A 14500-nucleotide genomic window follows, 5' to 3' on the forward strand; every position below is an offset into this window, starting at 1 on the left:
GGCCTTTTCGTCACATTCCCAAGACTGCCACTCGCCTTGTGACAGCTCATCTCTCAGCTCGCAGTGCCAGGGCGCTCGAGCAAATTTCCCAGGATGCACGAGAGCTCTGACAGGTTATTTGTTTCATGACAGCCAGGTACGTTGGCCCATGTCCCCTGACCCATGCATATACATGCTCCACCAGGATGATAATGCTCCGTACGTACTGACCGTACATCGCTAAAAACAAGCTTGTGGCAATTGTTTTTTCCTGCAGTTTATTGACCGGCGCCGGTAGCCTATTTGGAATGACCAGCCCTAATTACCGTAAGGCGCTGGGTGCATGGATGATAGGAGTTTCGGAAGCGCGCGGTACTATTGCGCTTGAATATCCGGCCAGTGTCCGGTAATTGACCGCGATTATCTCCATCGAGTCCCGGTTTCTCATATTGAAGGAATTCGTAAAAGACGCCAGATGCCTATCCCAAGTAGCAAGTAGACGTCTTCCAGTGCTATCAACAACGTCGGTATGATCTACAACCTGGGTAACGAGGTCGACGTACCTCAAGTCGACCTGTTGACCTTTTTGTTTGGTATGTGCACAGCCATATTTCTTGTCAACATGAATCCACGCTGACTTGCTGGGCCTTAGAGTCGCGTCACTGTGCTGCTCAAGAGAGCACGCCCCTTCACGCCGATGCGGACAATGCGGCGACGACTTACACCAAAGCCGACAGCAGAGTCATTGCGCAGCAAGTCGCCCATTTTCTTCGTGAGAACTATGGGATAGGCAAGAAACGAACGGGTGAAGATATCGTGGTCAGCTTTTGTAACGGCCAGGCCGCGCTTCCCCTCCTATTCTACGGCATTGTTGGCGCTCAGGGTATCTACTCGGCAGCCAGCACGTACTTGAGTGTAGAGCAGCTCGCCAGCCAGATCGCAGATGGACCTGGCAAGTTGCTCGTCTGCAGCGAGGATGTCAAAGACACGGCGGTGGCCGCTGCTGCTATCGTAGGACTTCCCTTGCGGAATGTTCTTGTCCTGACGACGAGCCCTACGCCAGCGCTCACTTCCGTCGACAGTAGCACTTCGTGGTCTTTTGCTCCCGGCCAAAACACCTTATCTTGGCCAGTCATCACGGATCCGTCTTTGTTGGCGTCCACGACGATCTGCCTCGTCTACACGTCGGGTACCACTGGGCAGCCAAAGGGCGTACGGATTTCCCACGCAAACATGGTCTCTGAAGCGTTCCTCCCAGCGTATATCAATCGCCCGGTCTGGGACCAGTGGGCTGCCGAGGGGAAACCGTTCCAGTCGCGGACGCTTGCTCATCTGGGGTGCGCACACATTTCAGGCGTGCAGGGCTACTTTGTCAATCCCTTCTATGATGGGGGCCTCGTGTACTGGATGCCCAAGTTTGACATGATGGCCTTCCTCAAGTACAACGCGACGCTGCAGATCACGACCTTTTTCTCCCTGCCTAGGGTATTCGCGGCCGTCGCGTTCCTCCCGAGCATCACGGACCAGCTTAAGTCTCTGCGCATTGCCTACTCGGGCGGTTGGCCGCTTGACTCGCGTGTCTATCACACGCAAAAGCTGGGAGGCGAGGGGGTCATGAAGACGCTGTTGAGTCAGACATGGGGTGCTACGGAGACGACTGGCGCATCGACTCACATGCCTCCCAGCAGGCGGGACGTGACGGGGAGTGTGGGCGGTTTCTTGCCCAATATGCTGATGCGGTGAGTGTGATCATATTGTGAATTGCGTGCATGGCTGACGGTGAGTAGTCTTGTCGATGAGGAGGGCAAAGACGTCCCGGTTGGCCAACAGGGCGAAGCTTGGCTTAGGGGCCCGATCATTACGCAAGGTTACCACAACAATGCTGAGGCAGATCAAAAGGCGTTCCATAAGGGATGGTACCGAACAGGTGACCTGGTTGAGATCAGAGACGACCTGATCTACGTCAAGGGGCGTGTAAAGGTGCGCACTGGAGACCACCAAGTATTGAGGACCTCATCGCTGACATACTTTACAGGAGATGATTCGCGTTCAGGGCCAGTATGTGGCACCAGCTGAGCTCGAGGGTGTTATCGTGCAGTATCCAGGCGTTGCTGACGCAGCTGTGCTTGGTGTCGCATCGCAGGAAGAGGACGTAGCAGAGATCCAGGTTCCTCAAGCTCTGGTTGTCATGAGGCCAGGCACAGAAATGGCAGATGATACTCCTCAACTCATTCAGCAGTTTGTGGCGGACAAGGTCCAGGAGCACCAGCAGCTGCGAGGAGGTGTCAAGTTTGTGGACGCTTTGCCGCGACACGTCAGTGGGAAATTGCTGAGGGACAAGTTGCCAGAGTTGCTGTAGTCTGGGATTTCCAATCTGTGAATCATTCCATAGATGCTGCTTGCATTGGTCGTGTACTCCCATGGGCAAGCCGCAGGTCACCGCTCATCGGTCCGTCGGGCAACTCCACAAGATCTCCTTTCTTTTTTCTTCTTCCCATTTGCAAGCTTGAACCCCGTGCAGCAAACTGCATCTCTGCCGTCGCCCACATTGCCCTCCCAGGAGGCACGCTGGTATCTAAGAGGCTGGTGGTCGCGTCTTCGCCCTCACGCGTAGCGAGCCAATAACCACGCCAAGTACCGCAATGGCAGACGCCCACCTCGTCACAACCCCTTTGCGCATGACCATTTCTCAGACTTGTGCTCGCCATGGCGTCTTGGTACGCGGGGTCGGCTCGATTCAATGGGCGAATATGATGCTGTCTCGTGGCATCCATCCAGCGCAAAATAGTAGGTCGTCTTGTAAGCGGGCAAAGGCTAATCACAAAGGCTGGCGCGAGAGGACGGAGGAGGACACATGTCCTCCTGTCGATCAGTCCAGCTATGAACCTTAATTCAAAACCAAAGAGTGTTTAAGACAGCCATGAGCCCCAGCCAGAGTTCAAGCTTAAACAGGGAGCAGCAGCACCCAGCCAGCCAGCGGGCCACCGCAGCAAGATGAAGTTCACCACCGCCCTTCTGGCCATGGCCTCGACAGCCGCCGCCCTCCCCAGCATGAAGGCTGCCGTGACGCCTCGCCAGTCCGACAACGAGATCACCGACGAGCTCCTCTTCAACATCACGTTGCCCGAGTTTCAGGCGCGTCGCGGCACGCCCTCCACGCTTAACTGGAAGACGGATGGCTGCACCTCGGCGCCAGACAACCCGTTTGGCTTCCCATTTCGCCCGGCCTGCGAGCGCCACGACTTTGGCTACCACAACTACCGCGACCAGTCGCGCTTCATAGTTAGCGCCAAGTCAAAAATCGACAAGAAATCCAAGAAAGAGTACGTCTCCTTTGTGAATAGCGATGGCCCGCATGAACCAGCAAGCTAACATGGGGGTAGTCTCTACTACCAGTGCAAGGGCACCTCCGCCAAGTTGGTCTGCAAGGGCCTCGCAGCGGTCTATTATGCTGCTGTCCGCGCCTTTGGCGGTGACGATGCTGGCCCTGGCAAGCGCGATGTCGACTGGGTCGCCATCTACGAGGAGAAGGTCGCCATTTACGAGGCTCTGGTGCGCGACGCTCAGGCGCAGGGTCTGCTGCCCATACTGGGAGCGACTGCAGAGTGAGGGCAGGCTGGTGTATACACACTGCGACGACGGAACGACGGAACGACGAATGACGCCTAGATACGATAAGCATGTGTAAATGACCGCATACAAACGTGCAAACAGGTGTGATATGCGTACTGTGGCTTGGCTCTATGAATGCTCCCCATGTAAACAGCCGATACCATCCAATGCCTCGTGGATGTATCTACTCATGCACGCTGTCTTCGTACTCGGTCCTCCTCAATGCTTCGTCCACGTCGTCCACAAAGTGACCCTCGCCACCGCACATGTCCACAATGCCGCTGCCCTGCATCATCCTCCATATTGCGTTGCCGTGTCGTTTCGTCGGTCCTCTTGAGAAGAAGACACGTGCGCCTCGTTCCCTATAGTCCGTGACAATCTCGGTCAGAACCTGCATGCCTGAGCCATCGATGGAGGTGACGCCGTGAATGTCAAAGATGACATTCCTATTCATGTCGGTGGAGCGTAGGCGCGGCAGGGCGGGGTGCGCAGACGAAGTGCCGTACATCTCGAGTCGTCGTAGACGAGACTTGAGCTCGCCCGTGTTGGCGAACGTGAGTGGCTCGGGGATCTTGACAATCAGGCAGCCTTCGATGAACTCGAGATGGGCATCCTCAGCCTCGGCATTCTCGAAGCGGTTGGTCCCGGGGATGCGGCCCATGATTTGGATCCGAGGACGCGTGCTGTGGCGGATCACCATGAGCAGCGAGACGCCGACGCCAATGGCCATGCCCATGGTGAGCGAGTAGAAGACGGTCGACAGGAAAATGAGGGCCATGAGCCCAAGCTCCTTCCACCCACGGATGCGAAGGAAGAAGCCAATGTCATGCGGCGCCTCTTCCATAAGGGAGTAAGCAACCACGGAGATCATGGCCGACAACACTGGTTTCGGTAAATAGTAAAAGTAGGGCAAGAAGAAGAGCACGCAGAGCAGAGCGATGACGCTGAGCAAGATGGAGCTCATGGGCGTCTTGCCGCCCGTCTGCTGATTGACCTTGCTGCGGCCGTAGCCACCGAATGCCGGAAGACTCAAGAAGCTGCCGCCGACAAAGTTGGCCACGCCCAGTGCGATGAGCTCGCGGTTGGCACTAAGCTGCATGCCCTGAATGGTGGACGTGCCCGCGCCGAGACTCTTGGCCGCAACCGACGACTCGAAGAAGCCGAGAAGCGCAATGAGAAAAGAAGTCGACATGCCATCGCGAATGTGAGACATGTGTGCAGACTGGAAAGGCCAGCGGAACGTGAAAGGGCTCCCTGAAGGGGGCTTGACGTTACCCAGGATCTCAATGCCCTGCAGATCCCAGCGGTATTGCTTGCAAAGGATGGTCGAGATCACGACCACCAGGAAGCGGTCCGGGACGAAGACAATCGACGGCAGCTTGGGCTGCAGATGTTTCTTCAGTTCTCGGAAGAACATGATGATCACAAAGCTGACAGCCGCCACGAGAAACGTGGGCGTGTGCGTCTCTTTGATGTGCTCAATGATGAACCCGATCTTGTCCGCCGAGCTGCCATGGCTGACCTTCACATGGTCCGCCACGTCGGACAAGCCCAGCTCGGGGATCAATTGGTCGACTGTGATCACGAAACCGATGGCGCTGATGAATCCACGAAGAAAGGGCCGGCTCAGCACGCTGTCGAGGAACCCAAGCCTCACGAGGCCCGCAATGAGCACCATGGCGCCCGCCATCCCTGTCACGACACCGCAGATTCTGGCGTGCAATGCGTCGTTATCTTCCATCCCATTGCCTGAATCCACGCTCGCCTTGACAGCCGTGCCCACCAGCAATGACCCTGCAGCCTCGGGCCCGACCACCATCTGCGGGCACGATCCAAAGAGCGCGTACACAAACGGGTTGAAGACGAATGCGTAGAGTCCGTGTATCGGCGGTACGTGCGCCAAGTTGCTTGCATATGACAGAGCCATGGGCAGGTAGAACGAGGCCATAGTGATGGCCGATACCAGGTCGCCTTGGAGGTAGGACCATTTGTATTGGCGCAGCCAGTTGAGGCAGGGCACGTAGTATGCCATGTACATCAGGGGAGTATCGCGGATGCCCGCCTCCGCGGCAAGCTCGCTGCTCTGGCCCATCTTCTTGGTTCGTATGCGCTTCTTGAGCCAGTGTTTCCAATCATCGTGCCCAATGATATTTGTGAGGGCGTCGTCTAGTGCTGGGATGTGTGTTCCAGAACCTGGTGTCGATTGTCCGTCCGAGCTGGTGCGTCCGTGGGCAGGGCTTTCGGGGCGAGGGCTGAAGGTGCCGTGGGCGTACGATTCGCCCTGTCCTGATGGCACGTCTGAAGTTCGGTCGAGGAGAGGCGATGCCTCGTCGCTGGATGCTGCAGGGCCATTTGAAGGGCCGTCGGATGGGGGACCGCGGCTGTTTGGGCGGTGACTCTGCCGAAGCGTGCTTGGCTGGGAGGGTCGGTAGTCACCAGCCGAGTAGGACGACGCGCGGTTGTTCGGAGGCAAACTCATCGTCACGGACACAGGCTGCCACCTCGTGAGTGCTCTGTAACGGGGTAGGACCAGAGGACGGTGGTCAAGTAAAAGTGATGCGTGGAAGGGAGAGCCTCAGTGACCCACGCGCTGAAAGCAATGGGGGCGAATTGGGGTATCTAGAATTGCAAGCCATGAAGCAGATAACGGAAATGACAGCGCAATCAACAGCTGAGGCTAGCGAAAGAGAAATTGGGGCATGGATCTCTGGGAGAAGGAGAATGGAGGACTCGAATTACTCGTATCGTATTTCCTGCGCTCCCCACGTTTTGCCCTCCGAGTCTGGCAGTTGGTCAGCAGACGCTGCAGACACTGCAGGAGGGCCAGCGGACGGACCCGCTTTGGTGATGTCAGCCATTCGGCTGCGTCCCGAGGGTGTCTGCAGATTACCCTAGACAAGTAGACGTTCCTTTTGAATGACCTCCAGTCTCATTCAATTTTCGTGCGGTTGTACTTATAGCATTGAGTCTGGGGTGCAAAGAGAAACGGTACCGTTGTCTCGTTATTGCTCAAATATAGTCTTGGTGACTCCTTCACTTAGAGATCAAGGCTCAGCTCCAACCGCTGTTAACATGGATTGTACGAGGACATGTACAAACACTCAAATTTAAGACATAAATAATCTCGCAAACCGCTATTGCTCGTTGACAAACAACCCAGCCATTCCTTGACCACTGCCAATGCACATGCTGGTCAACAGAATCTTCTTGTTGGTCCTCCTCAACTCACTCAGCCCGGTGACAATCTGCCTAGCGCCTGTTGCGCCCAGAGGATGGCCGAGGGCGATCGCACCACCACGAGGATTCATCTTGGTCCAGTCCAGGGCCAACGTATCGCGGCAGTAGACAGCCATGCTGGCAAAGGCCTCGTTGAGCTCAATGACATCAACGTCCGCCAGGGTAATGCCCAGCTGGGCAAGAAGCTTCGGAATGGCGATGCTGGGACCAATGCCCATGATCCGGGGCGCGAGACCGGCCACCGTGGAGCCGACGTACTTGGCGACAATGGGCTGTCCCAGCTTCACAGCCGTAGACCTCTTCATCAGCAGCACGGCGGCAGCACCGTCCGTGACCTGGCTGGCATTGCCACCAGTGGTCGTCTCACCCCACTGGGGGAACGCAGCTCGGATCTTGCCGAGGCCTTCCTTGGTGGTTCCTTTGCGGATGCCGTCGTCTTGGGTGAGAGTGACCTCCTTGAACTCACCGTCGGGGCCCTTGACGCGGGTGGTGATGGGGACAATCTCGTCGGTCGACCAGCCCTGAGCCTGGGCCTTCTCCGCACGCTGGAAGCTCTCGGCCGCAAACTCATCCATCTTCTCTCGTGTGACGCCAAAGTCCTTGCTCACGTTCTCGCTCGTCCACCCCATGGGCATCATGCAGTCCTCCGCCTCCTGGCTCTTGGACGTCACGGCCTCATCGAACGGCTTGTCAAGGGCGTCCCCGCCAATCGACATGGTCTCTGCGCCTAGCGCGACACCAACCTCGATGGAGCCATTCGAAATGGCGTGCGCAATGTCAGCGGTAGCCTTGAGGCCAGAGGAGCAGAAGCGGTTGACGCTGCTCGCGCCAGCTGTGTTTGGGAACCCAGCTGCTAGGGCCGCAGCACGAAGCTTGTACGCTGCTTTGGCGTCAGAGACCTTTGACTGATTAGCAAGCATTCACAACTACGAATGAGAAGAGCAGCGTACATTGCCGAGACAGAAATCCTCGACCAGAGCAGGGTCGATGCCACTCTTGAGTCTGACCTGCTCCAGGAGAGCGTAGATCATGTACTCTAGCGTAGTGTCCTTGAAACCACCCTTCTTGGCCTTGGTGAGGGGTGTGCGGACGGCCAGGGTGATGACAATGTCATCTGGATTCTTGCTCTGGCTACGTGCGAGTTAGTGAAGGGGCCCTGGGGGATAGTGTGGGGTATGGCATGGGCGTACATGTTGTTGAGCGACGATCCGGGCGCCAGATGGCGGATGATGGAGGTTAAGCGTTCGGCAGCCATGGTCAAGTGTGTGATTTATTTGCGGTACTGCGAGGGTACTGCGAGATGGCGAGAAAAGAGGATGGCGATGCGAATAAATGTGATTGGGAAGAGACGACTGCATGAGCCTCGGACGGCAAATGGCGGGTATTCTCCATGGGGTAGAAGATGCCGAGGCATGACACTTGCTGACATAGCAGCATCTTGCTTATCGATAAGGGTCAGGTCCTTGCCGGCAAGTCGCCAAAGCGAGACTTGGCATCTGTTCCAGAGCGGGCCTATCCGTATGCTGAATCAGATCAACTTCTTCACTCCCACGATTCGAGTCGCTCCAAGTCAGTCGTACCTGTGATAGCACCTGCTTCCGCGGCAATAGGAAAGCTCTGACGTGCGTACTGGCAGCATGAGTACATGGAGCCAGCTGGCCAGTGGCCACGACGCTGTCGGACGCTCGCGGGGCACTCGTGCCTGACGGTCGAGAGCTGTGACGCGTCTATCAAATCGCAGCCAATGGCTCTGTCAACCTGTCTGGAAAAGCATGGCAGCGACTGGATAATTATAGATTGGAACATGCTTGATTATTCGGAAAATAGTCGACACCACTGCTTAAATTGTTGATCTTTCACATTTCCGAGAGTCATCCCCTGGCAGCCAGGGGCCTACCGCCCGATAGCGCATTCAGCCCGCTGCGCCCTGGCCTCCACCTGCAGTAGCAGCGCGCCAACACAAAGCCAAGCTTCAGGTTCCCTCTTTGCCAAGCTCAAGTTCTCGATCGCACCGTGGCACGCACGCATCACAGCGCCAACATGCAGGCCATGGCATTCGATAGTCCTCTTCATGCGAGGGCTCCTGCCTGTCCCTCCCCATTCGTTCCCTGATCCTTTTCGCTTTCTTGCTCTTGCGTCTGCTGTACCTGTACAGCGATCTCGAAGCTGCCACGACCTCGCGCAACAGTACGCGACACCACGCAACGCTGCTCCTATCAGCTGCGAACCCCAGCGCCTGCGATGAGATGGTGATTCGTTTGGCGCTCCCGCTGCTTGCGGCCACGGGGGTCCTTGCCAATCCGAAGCGTGGCCTGGTCTTTGTCCCCAACGAAGATCACCCCGAGGATAATAAAATATGGCCAGAAGATTCGGCCATCTCCTGGTACTACAACTACGAGTCGCGGCCCTCGCCCGCCTTCGCCGACATTTCGCAATCCGACTTTGCCTTTGTGCCGATGCAATGGGGCGTCGACGCCAACAACCCGACCGACGATACCTTTCTACGCAATGTGGAGGAACAGCTAGACGGCGGGACGAATATCACGCACGTGCTTGGCTTCAATGAGCCCGACGGCACATTGGATATCGGCGGCAGCGACACACTTCCCGAGGTAGCGGCCGAGGCATGGGTTGTCAACTTTGAGCCCTTGGCCAAGAGAGGCGTCAAACTGGGATTGCCCGCCTGCACTGGTGGGTGGGATGGCATGCCCTGGCTGCGCCAGTTTCTCGGAAATTGCTCGGAGATCCTAAGTGACGGCAAGGACGACAAGAAGAACTGCACCTGGGACTTTCTGCCGGTGCATTGGTACGATAATGTCGAGGGTCTAAAATCACACATCAACGAGCGCAGGGAGGAGTACGTCCCACTTGCTTCCTGACGGATGAGTATCAGTCACTGACATGCTGTAGGTGGCCCGGTGTCGAGATATGGGTGACAGAGTACGCGTACGCGCACAAGAGCCTCGACGAGGTGCAGGAGCACTTTAACACGACGCTTGAGTATTTTGACGACAGCGATTTCATCGGAGGCTATACGTACTTTGGCGCGTTTCGAAGCGAGGTGTCCAATGTCGGCCCAGATGTCACCTTTTTGAACAACGACGGTAAACTCACGGATGTAGGGAGTTGGTATATGGGCCGTAGTGCCACTGGCGTTGATCCGCAAAGCGGGCGAGGCGAGTCCGTCATGATCAGCTGGGCCATCGTTTTGGGATCCATGGGTATGGTCACTGCGCTGCTCTTGTAGATGAGGTTTCTGATGGCGTTTTGGGGCTGCGCTATACATAAAGATCACATAGAACGCTAGACTTGGACATATGTAGCACGAGCGAAAGAAGGATGGTCAAATTTCGAACAGATCTGTTATTCTATTATTGCAAACTCAAAACTCAGCTTGAAACCTCGATCTTCCTGGCCTATACCAACACTAAGATGCTGCCAGAATTTCAAACAATTTGCTGCTGTTGCGCAATCGCCTGTGGGCAGACCATCTCAGGCTGCCCACTCCTCTCAGTCGAATCTTTCCGTCCAAAAGACGCCCAAGTCTTGAAGCTTGACATGGTCATGGTCCTCCTCACCCGACTGGACTCCTCGTCACTCGCGCTCCCACCCTGGCCCCACGAACCACGGTTGACGGGACGGTCCTCAAGCAGGTGGAAGCGTCGCTTGATGAATTTCCAGAGCTCAATGCCGCCCACAAAGACGAACACCATACCGACCGCGAGGGCCCACTCCCAGGTGATGCCCATGTGCTTGAAAAAGTCCTTGTTGAGGTAGGGAATGTACACCACGGGGAAGACACTCAAGACTCCAATGATCACAGACCAGAAGAGGAACTGATTAGCGTAAATATCCTTGAAGAAGTCGAATCGCCCCGTGGATTCAGGATTGAGGTGAAACATGGAGCGGCGCAAGGACTTGAACTCCCAAGCGGAGATGAGGATGAGCCATGTGAGTTCCGCAAACGTGGCGGCGCGCGCCTTGAACACGGCATCGCATGACGGGTTGTACCCTTCGTTGCACCCATGACCAAGTTCGCCCCCGTAGGCACCGTAGACAATGACGCAGAACGTGACCATGGTACAGATCCCCATCATGATACCGTAAACCATCATGTCCACAACCACCTGCTTTGTGAAAACGCCGCGCTTTTTGTCGTGGGGTGGCTTCCTCATGACATCCTGCGCGGCTGGCTCGCGACCCAGACCAAACGCAGGAAACGAGGACGTGGCCATGTTGATCCAGATGACCTGGAGGGGGGAAATGGGGAAGACAGACGTTCCGGAGCTGTCTGTGAATCCAAGACCTGCCACGAGGAGGATGACCTCGCCCACGTTGGACGTGAGAAGGTGGAGTACGAACTTTTGAATATTGTCAAACATGCGTCGTCCTTCTCGAATGGCGGAGACAATGGAGTTGAACTTGTCGTCGGTGAGAACAATCTTAGCTGCCGACTTGGCGACATCAGACCCAGAGCCCATGGCGATGCCAACATCTGCCCTGGACAGAGAAGGGGCATCATTGACGCCATCGCCCGTCATGGCCATGAACGCGCCCCTTCGCCGCAGGGCCTCGATCATCCTGGTCTTCGTGTCAGGTGCGCATCGTGCAATGACAAGTGGCAGCTCTGGCAGGGCGTCGATTTCGGCATCGGTCATCTTGTCAAAGTCCGTTGCCTTCTGCACAATTGATCGAGCAACATGGTCTGGCAGAACACCGAGATTCTTGGGAATGATGCCGACCTCCTTGGCAATGGCCTTTGCAGTCTCCGGGTGATCGCCTGTGAGCATGTGAATCTTGATGCCCGCCTGGGAAGCCTCGGAAATGGCGCCCTTTGTCTCGCGACGCGGAGGATCGTAGATGCCTGCGAGACCGAGCAGAGTGAGACCAGACTCGACGTTGGCGCGTACAGCTGCCTCCTCTTCGGGTGAAGTGGCTTGGTGTGGGTGGTATCGTTCGCCGTATGGCTTGTAAGCAATGGCCAAGACACGCTGGCCTTGCGAGGCGAGATGTTGCATCTGCTTGAGGACTTGTTCCTTGACCTCCTCGGTCACGACGACTTGCTCATCGCCAGTGCCCATGTATTCGCAGAGATTGAGGACACGCTCCACAGAGCCCTTGACAAAGACAATGCTGCTGTTCGGCTCAATGATAGAACCAGTGGCTGAGTCAGGGGCATCATAGATGACGGACATGCGCTTGATGCTGCTGTCGAATGGGAACTCGGCGACCTGTTTCCATCCTTGTGCTTCGAGGCTCTTCTTCCCGCAACTGAATCGGTAGGCAAATACCTGCAAGGCAATCTCAGTTGGTTCTCCTATGGTTTGCCACCTCTCCTCGTCTGCGTCGTAGCGAACAGTGGCGAGGTTGCAGAGCGCCGAAGAAAGCAAAAAGGCGCGAAGCGCATCAGTCAGTTCGACCCCATTCTGGACTTCAGGCTCCACCATCTCCTCGAAGATGACAGGTAACTTTTCATCCGGTACGTCAAACTTGACAGCGGCAGCCGTACGCTCGCTGTCGTAGTCTCGCTTTGCGTCAGTCTCGGGCACCTGGGAAACGCTCGAGTACGTGACTCTTCCCTTGTTGGGGTTGTTCGGGTTGTGTGAATCGCGGACGGTGTAGACGTGCTTACCTGGTACCCAGGCCTGACGGACAATCATGGCGCCTTCTGTGAGCGTGCCAGTCTTGTCAGAGCAGATGTTGGTGACGCCGCCGAGCGCTTCAAGCGCAGACAGGTCTCGGACCACCACATTGCCCTTGCGCATCACTGTCACCGCGACAACCATGGTGATTGTCAAGACTGCAACCAGCGACTCTGGGATGATCGCGATGCCCAGAGAGGTAGCGTAGATGATGACCTGGTTGGTCATGTCGAACTTGTTAACGCCAAAGACCACGAGGGCCAGCCCGAGGGCACAGAAGAAGAGAATGTACGCCAGCTTGGAGAGCTTCCTCTGGAGGGGTGTGCCCACTGTGAGGCCGAGGAACTTTCCAACTGTATCGTAGATGCGCTTAGCACCTCCGACAACGGGGGCTCGCATGCCGTACTTGGTGACGTTCATCGATCGCCCCGGCTGGCGCTGCTTCTTGGAAGTCGAGGCGGCAATTTTGCCAACTTCGGTTTGCATACCGGTGGCCACAACGATGCCCTTGCCGCGTCCTTTTGTCACAACGGTGGTGGCGTATGCCATGTTGATTCTGTCGCCGATGCCGATGTCCTGTTCGGATTCGGCAGGCTGTGCTGTGCCAGGGACGGTGATCTCGTTGGTTGTCTGCTTCTCGACGGGGATTGACTCGCCTGTCAGCTGACCCTCTTCACAGGCGAGGTTCATGGCTTCGATGATGCGCATGTCGGCGGGGACCGTGTCACCCATTTTGAGAAGCACAATATCTCCAGGGACGACTTCCGGGCTGTGAAATGTTAGCCATCTGTGATTTTGTCTGCAGCCGGTGAACTTACTTGGGAATGACTTTGGTATTGCCGTCTCTGAGGACCATGGCGCTGGGAGAGGAAATGGCACGAAGAGCGTCCATGCGTTTCTCAGCTCTGAACTCTTGCCAGAATCCTATCCCAACATTGAGGCAGATGACAGCGACCAGTACGCCGCCTTCAATGTAGTCTTTGATGCCGAATGACAGGCCCATTGCGGAGAGAAGAACAAGGATCATTGCATTGAACAGCTGCTTGGCAAATAGCCTGTACCAAGGCACCGAGCCCCCGACATCCAGCTCATTGGGTGGATGGGTGGATTGGAGGTTGGCTACCTGCCTTGTCGTCAAGCCTTTGTCGAGGGATGTTTCGAAGGCGACTTCGACCTCGATGGCGGTAAGGAGAAAAGGATGTTTTTCGGGCATGCTGGGTTCAGCCATTGTCGCTGATGTGAACGAACGTGTGTGGTGCAAAGCGAATGTGTATCGTTGTCTTGTTGGAGAATGACTCCATGTGGTTTGAAGGGACGGTGAAGTGAGGGACCTAGGGTTGGACAATTCCAATATTGTGGTTGATGTGGAAATCGAAGTTTCTAATGAAGTTTGAAGGCTTTAAAAGATACGTATTGGGGATACGTCCTCCTTTATATACTTTCAAGCTCAACAGTCAGTATCATCTTTGTTTCTAGGCTTTGAGCCAAGACTGTTGAAGAGGATGGTATACTTTCAGTGGAACTGGAACGGCGCGACATCATTGGTAGAATGATCATGGCTAGTCCCACTTAATCTGTCGCTGTCGGCACTATGGTCACTAGGGTCTTGCACTGCCTGTCTGGACTCTGGGGACGCCGGGGAATCAAAGATAGAGGATACATCTTCGACAGCGGGGGACAAAGTTCGCTAATTGTTACTTGATCATGGTAAGCCTTGGTTTCATCAAAAACAGAGCAGCGAAAAGTCAAGACTGTTCCATCGCGTCGCTATTCGTCGTGGGAAAACATACCTGACATCGATGCTGCGCATCAACGTTGTGAGCAATCTGATAAGAACTTTACGCGGCGCCAAGCCTTAAACTTCTGAGTCACGGGACCATCGTCGTCAGCATTGCCTTGGCACAATCTCCACGGTCACACCCAGTGCAAGAGCCCGAGGGTGGTGATGCGTAGTACATGGTGATCTTGACGCGGTTCGTGAATGCATTGATGACCAAAGAAGCCGAAGACCGAAGGCCGACGACGCAGCA

The 14500-nt window shown here is 55.8% G+C and overlaps 6 protein-coding genes across 6 annotated transcripts; 3 read left to right on the top strand and 3 right to left on the bottom strand.

Moving 5' to 3' along the window:
* The first annotated feature begins 366 nt into the window (after nt 1-366).
* On the top strand, nt 367-2349 carry F5Z01DRAFT_4446 (uncharacterized protein). The gene is made up of 4 exons (XM_046259802.1): nt 367-572; nt 632-1718; nt 1767-1959; nt 2015-2349. The coding sequence occupies exons 1-4, from the start codon at nt 509-511 to the stop codon at nt 2336-2338; spliced, it is 1668 nt and encodes a 555-aa protein (XP_046122731.1). The 5' UTR covers nt 367-508; the 3' UTR covers nt 2339-2349.
* A 514-nt stretch (nt 2350-2863) lies between these two features.
* Nucleotides 2864-3656, top strand: F5Z01DRAFT_4476 (prokaryotic phospholipase A2-domain-containing protein). Its single transcript, XM_046259816.1, has 2 exons — nt 2864-3302; nt 3363-3656. The coding sequence occupies exons 1-2, from the start codon at nt 2974-2976 to the stop codon at nt 3586-3588; spliced, it is 555 nt and encodes a 184-aa protein (XP_046122732.1). The 5' UTR covers nt 2864-2973; the 3' UTR covers nt 3589-3656.
* Nucleotide 3657: 1 nt separating this feature from the next.
* On the bottom strand, nt 3658-6163 carry F5Z01DRAFT_4449 (sulfate transporter family-domain-containing protein). The gene has a single exon (XM_046259804.1). It carries the CDS (start codon nt 6068-6070, stop codon nt 3776-3778), a length of 2295 nt encoding a protein of 764 aa, XP_046122733.1. The 5' UTR covers nt 6071-6163; the 3' UTR covers nt 3658-3775.
* Nucleotides 6164-6725: 562 nt separating this feature from the next.
* Nucleotides 6726-8083, bottom strand: F5Z01DRAFT_614754 (acetyl-CoA acetyltransferase; the record flags this gene model as incomplete). The annotated part of the gene is made up of 3 exons (XM_046260830.1): nt 6726-7727; nt 7779-7959; nt 8019-8083. 3 exons carry the CDS (start codon nt 8081-8083, stop codon nt 6726-6728), a joined length of 1248 nt encoding a protein of 415 aa, XP_046122734.1.
* A 661-nt stretch (nt 8084-8744) lies between these two features.
* F5Z01DRAFT_4496 (uncharacterized protein) lies at nt 8745-10175 on the top strand. The gene is made up of 2 exons (XM_046259829.1): nt 8745-9685; nt 9739-10175. The coding sequence occupies exons 1-2, from the start codon at nt 9075-9077 to the stop codon at nt 10073-10075; spliced, it is 948 nt and encodes a 315-aa protein (XP_046122735.1). The 5' UTR covers nt 8745-9074; the 3' UTR covers nt 10076-10175.
* Nucleotides 10176-10194: 19 nt separating this feature from the next.
* F5Z01DRAFT_4503 (uncharacterized protein) lies at nt 10195-13843 on the bottom strand. The gene is made up of 2 exons (XM_046259835.1): nt 13289-13843; nt 10195-13239 (listed from the first exon to the last, which is right to left on the bottom strand). Exons 1-2 carry the CDS (start codon nt 13696-13698, stop codon nt 10275-10277), a joined length of 3375 nt encoding a protein of 1124 aa, XP_046122736.1. The 5' UTR covers nt 13699-13843; the 3' UTR covers nt 10195-10274.
* Between the last annotated feature and the right edge of the window lie 657 nt (nt 13844-14500).

Source organism: Emericellopsis atlantica (genome assembly GCF_019669845.1).
Source record: "Emericellopsis atlantica unplaced genomic scaffold F5Z01scaffold_1, whole genome shotgun sequence".
In the NCBI taxonomy this organism is placed as follows: Eukaryota; Fungi; Ascomycota; class Sordariomycetes; order Hypocreales; family Bionectriaceae; genus Emericellopsis; species Emericellopsis atlantica.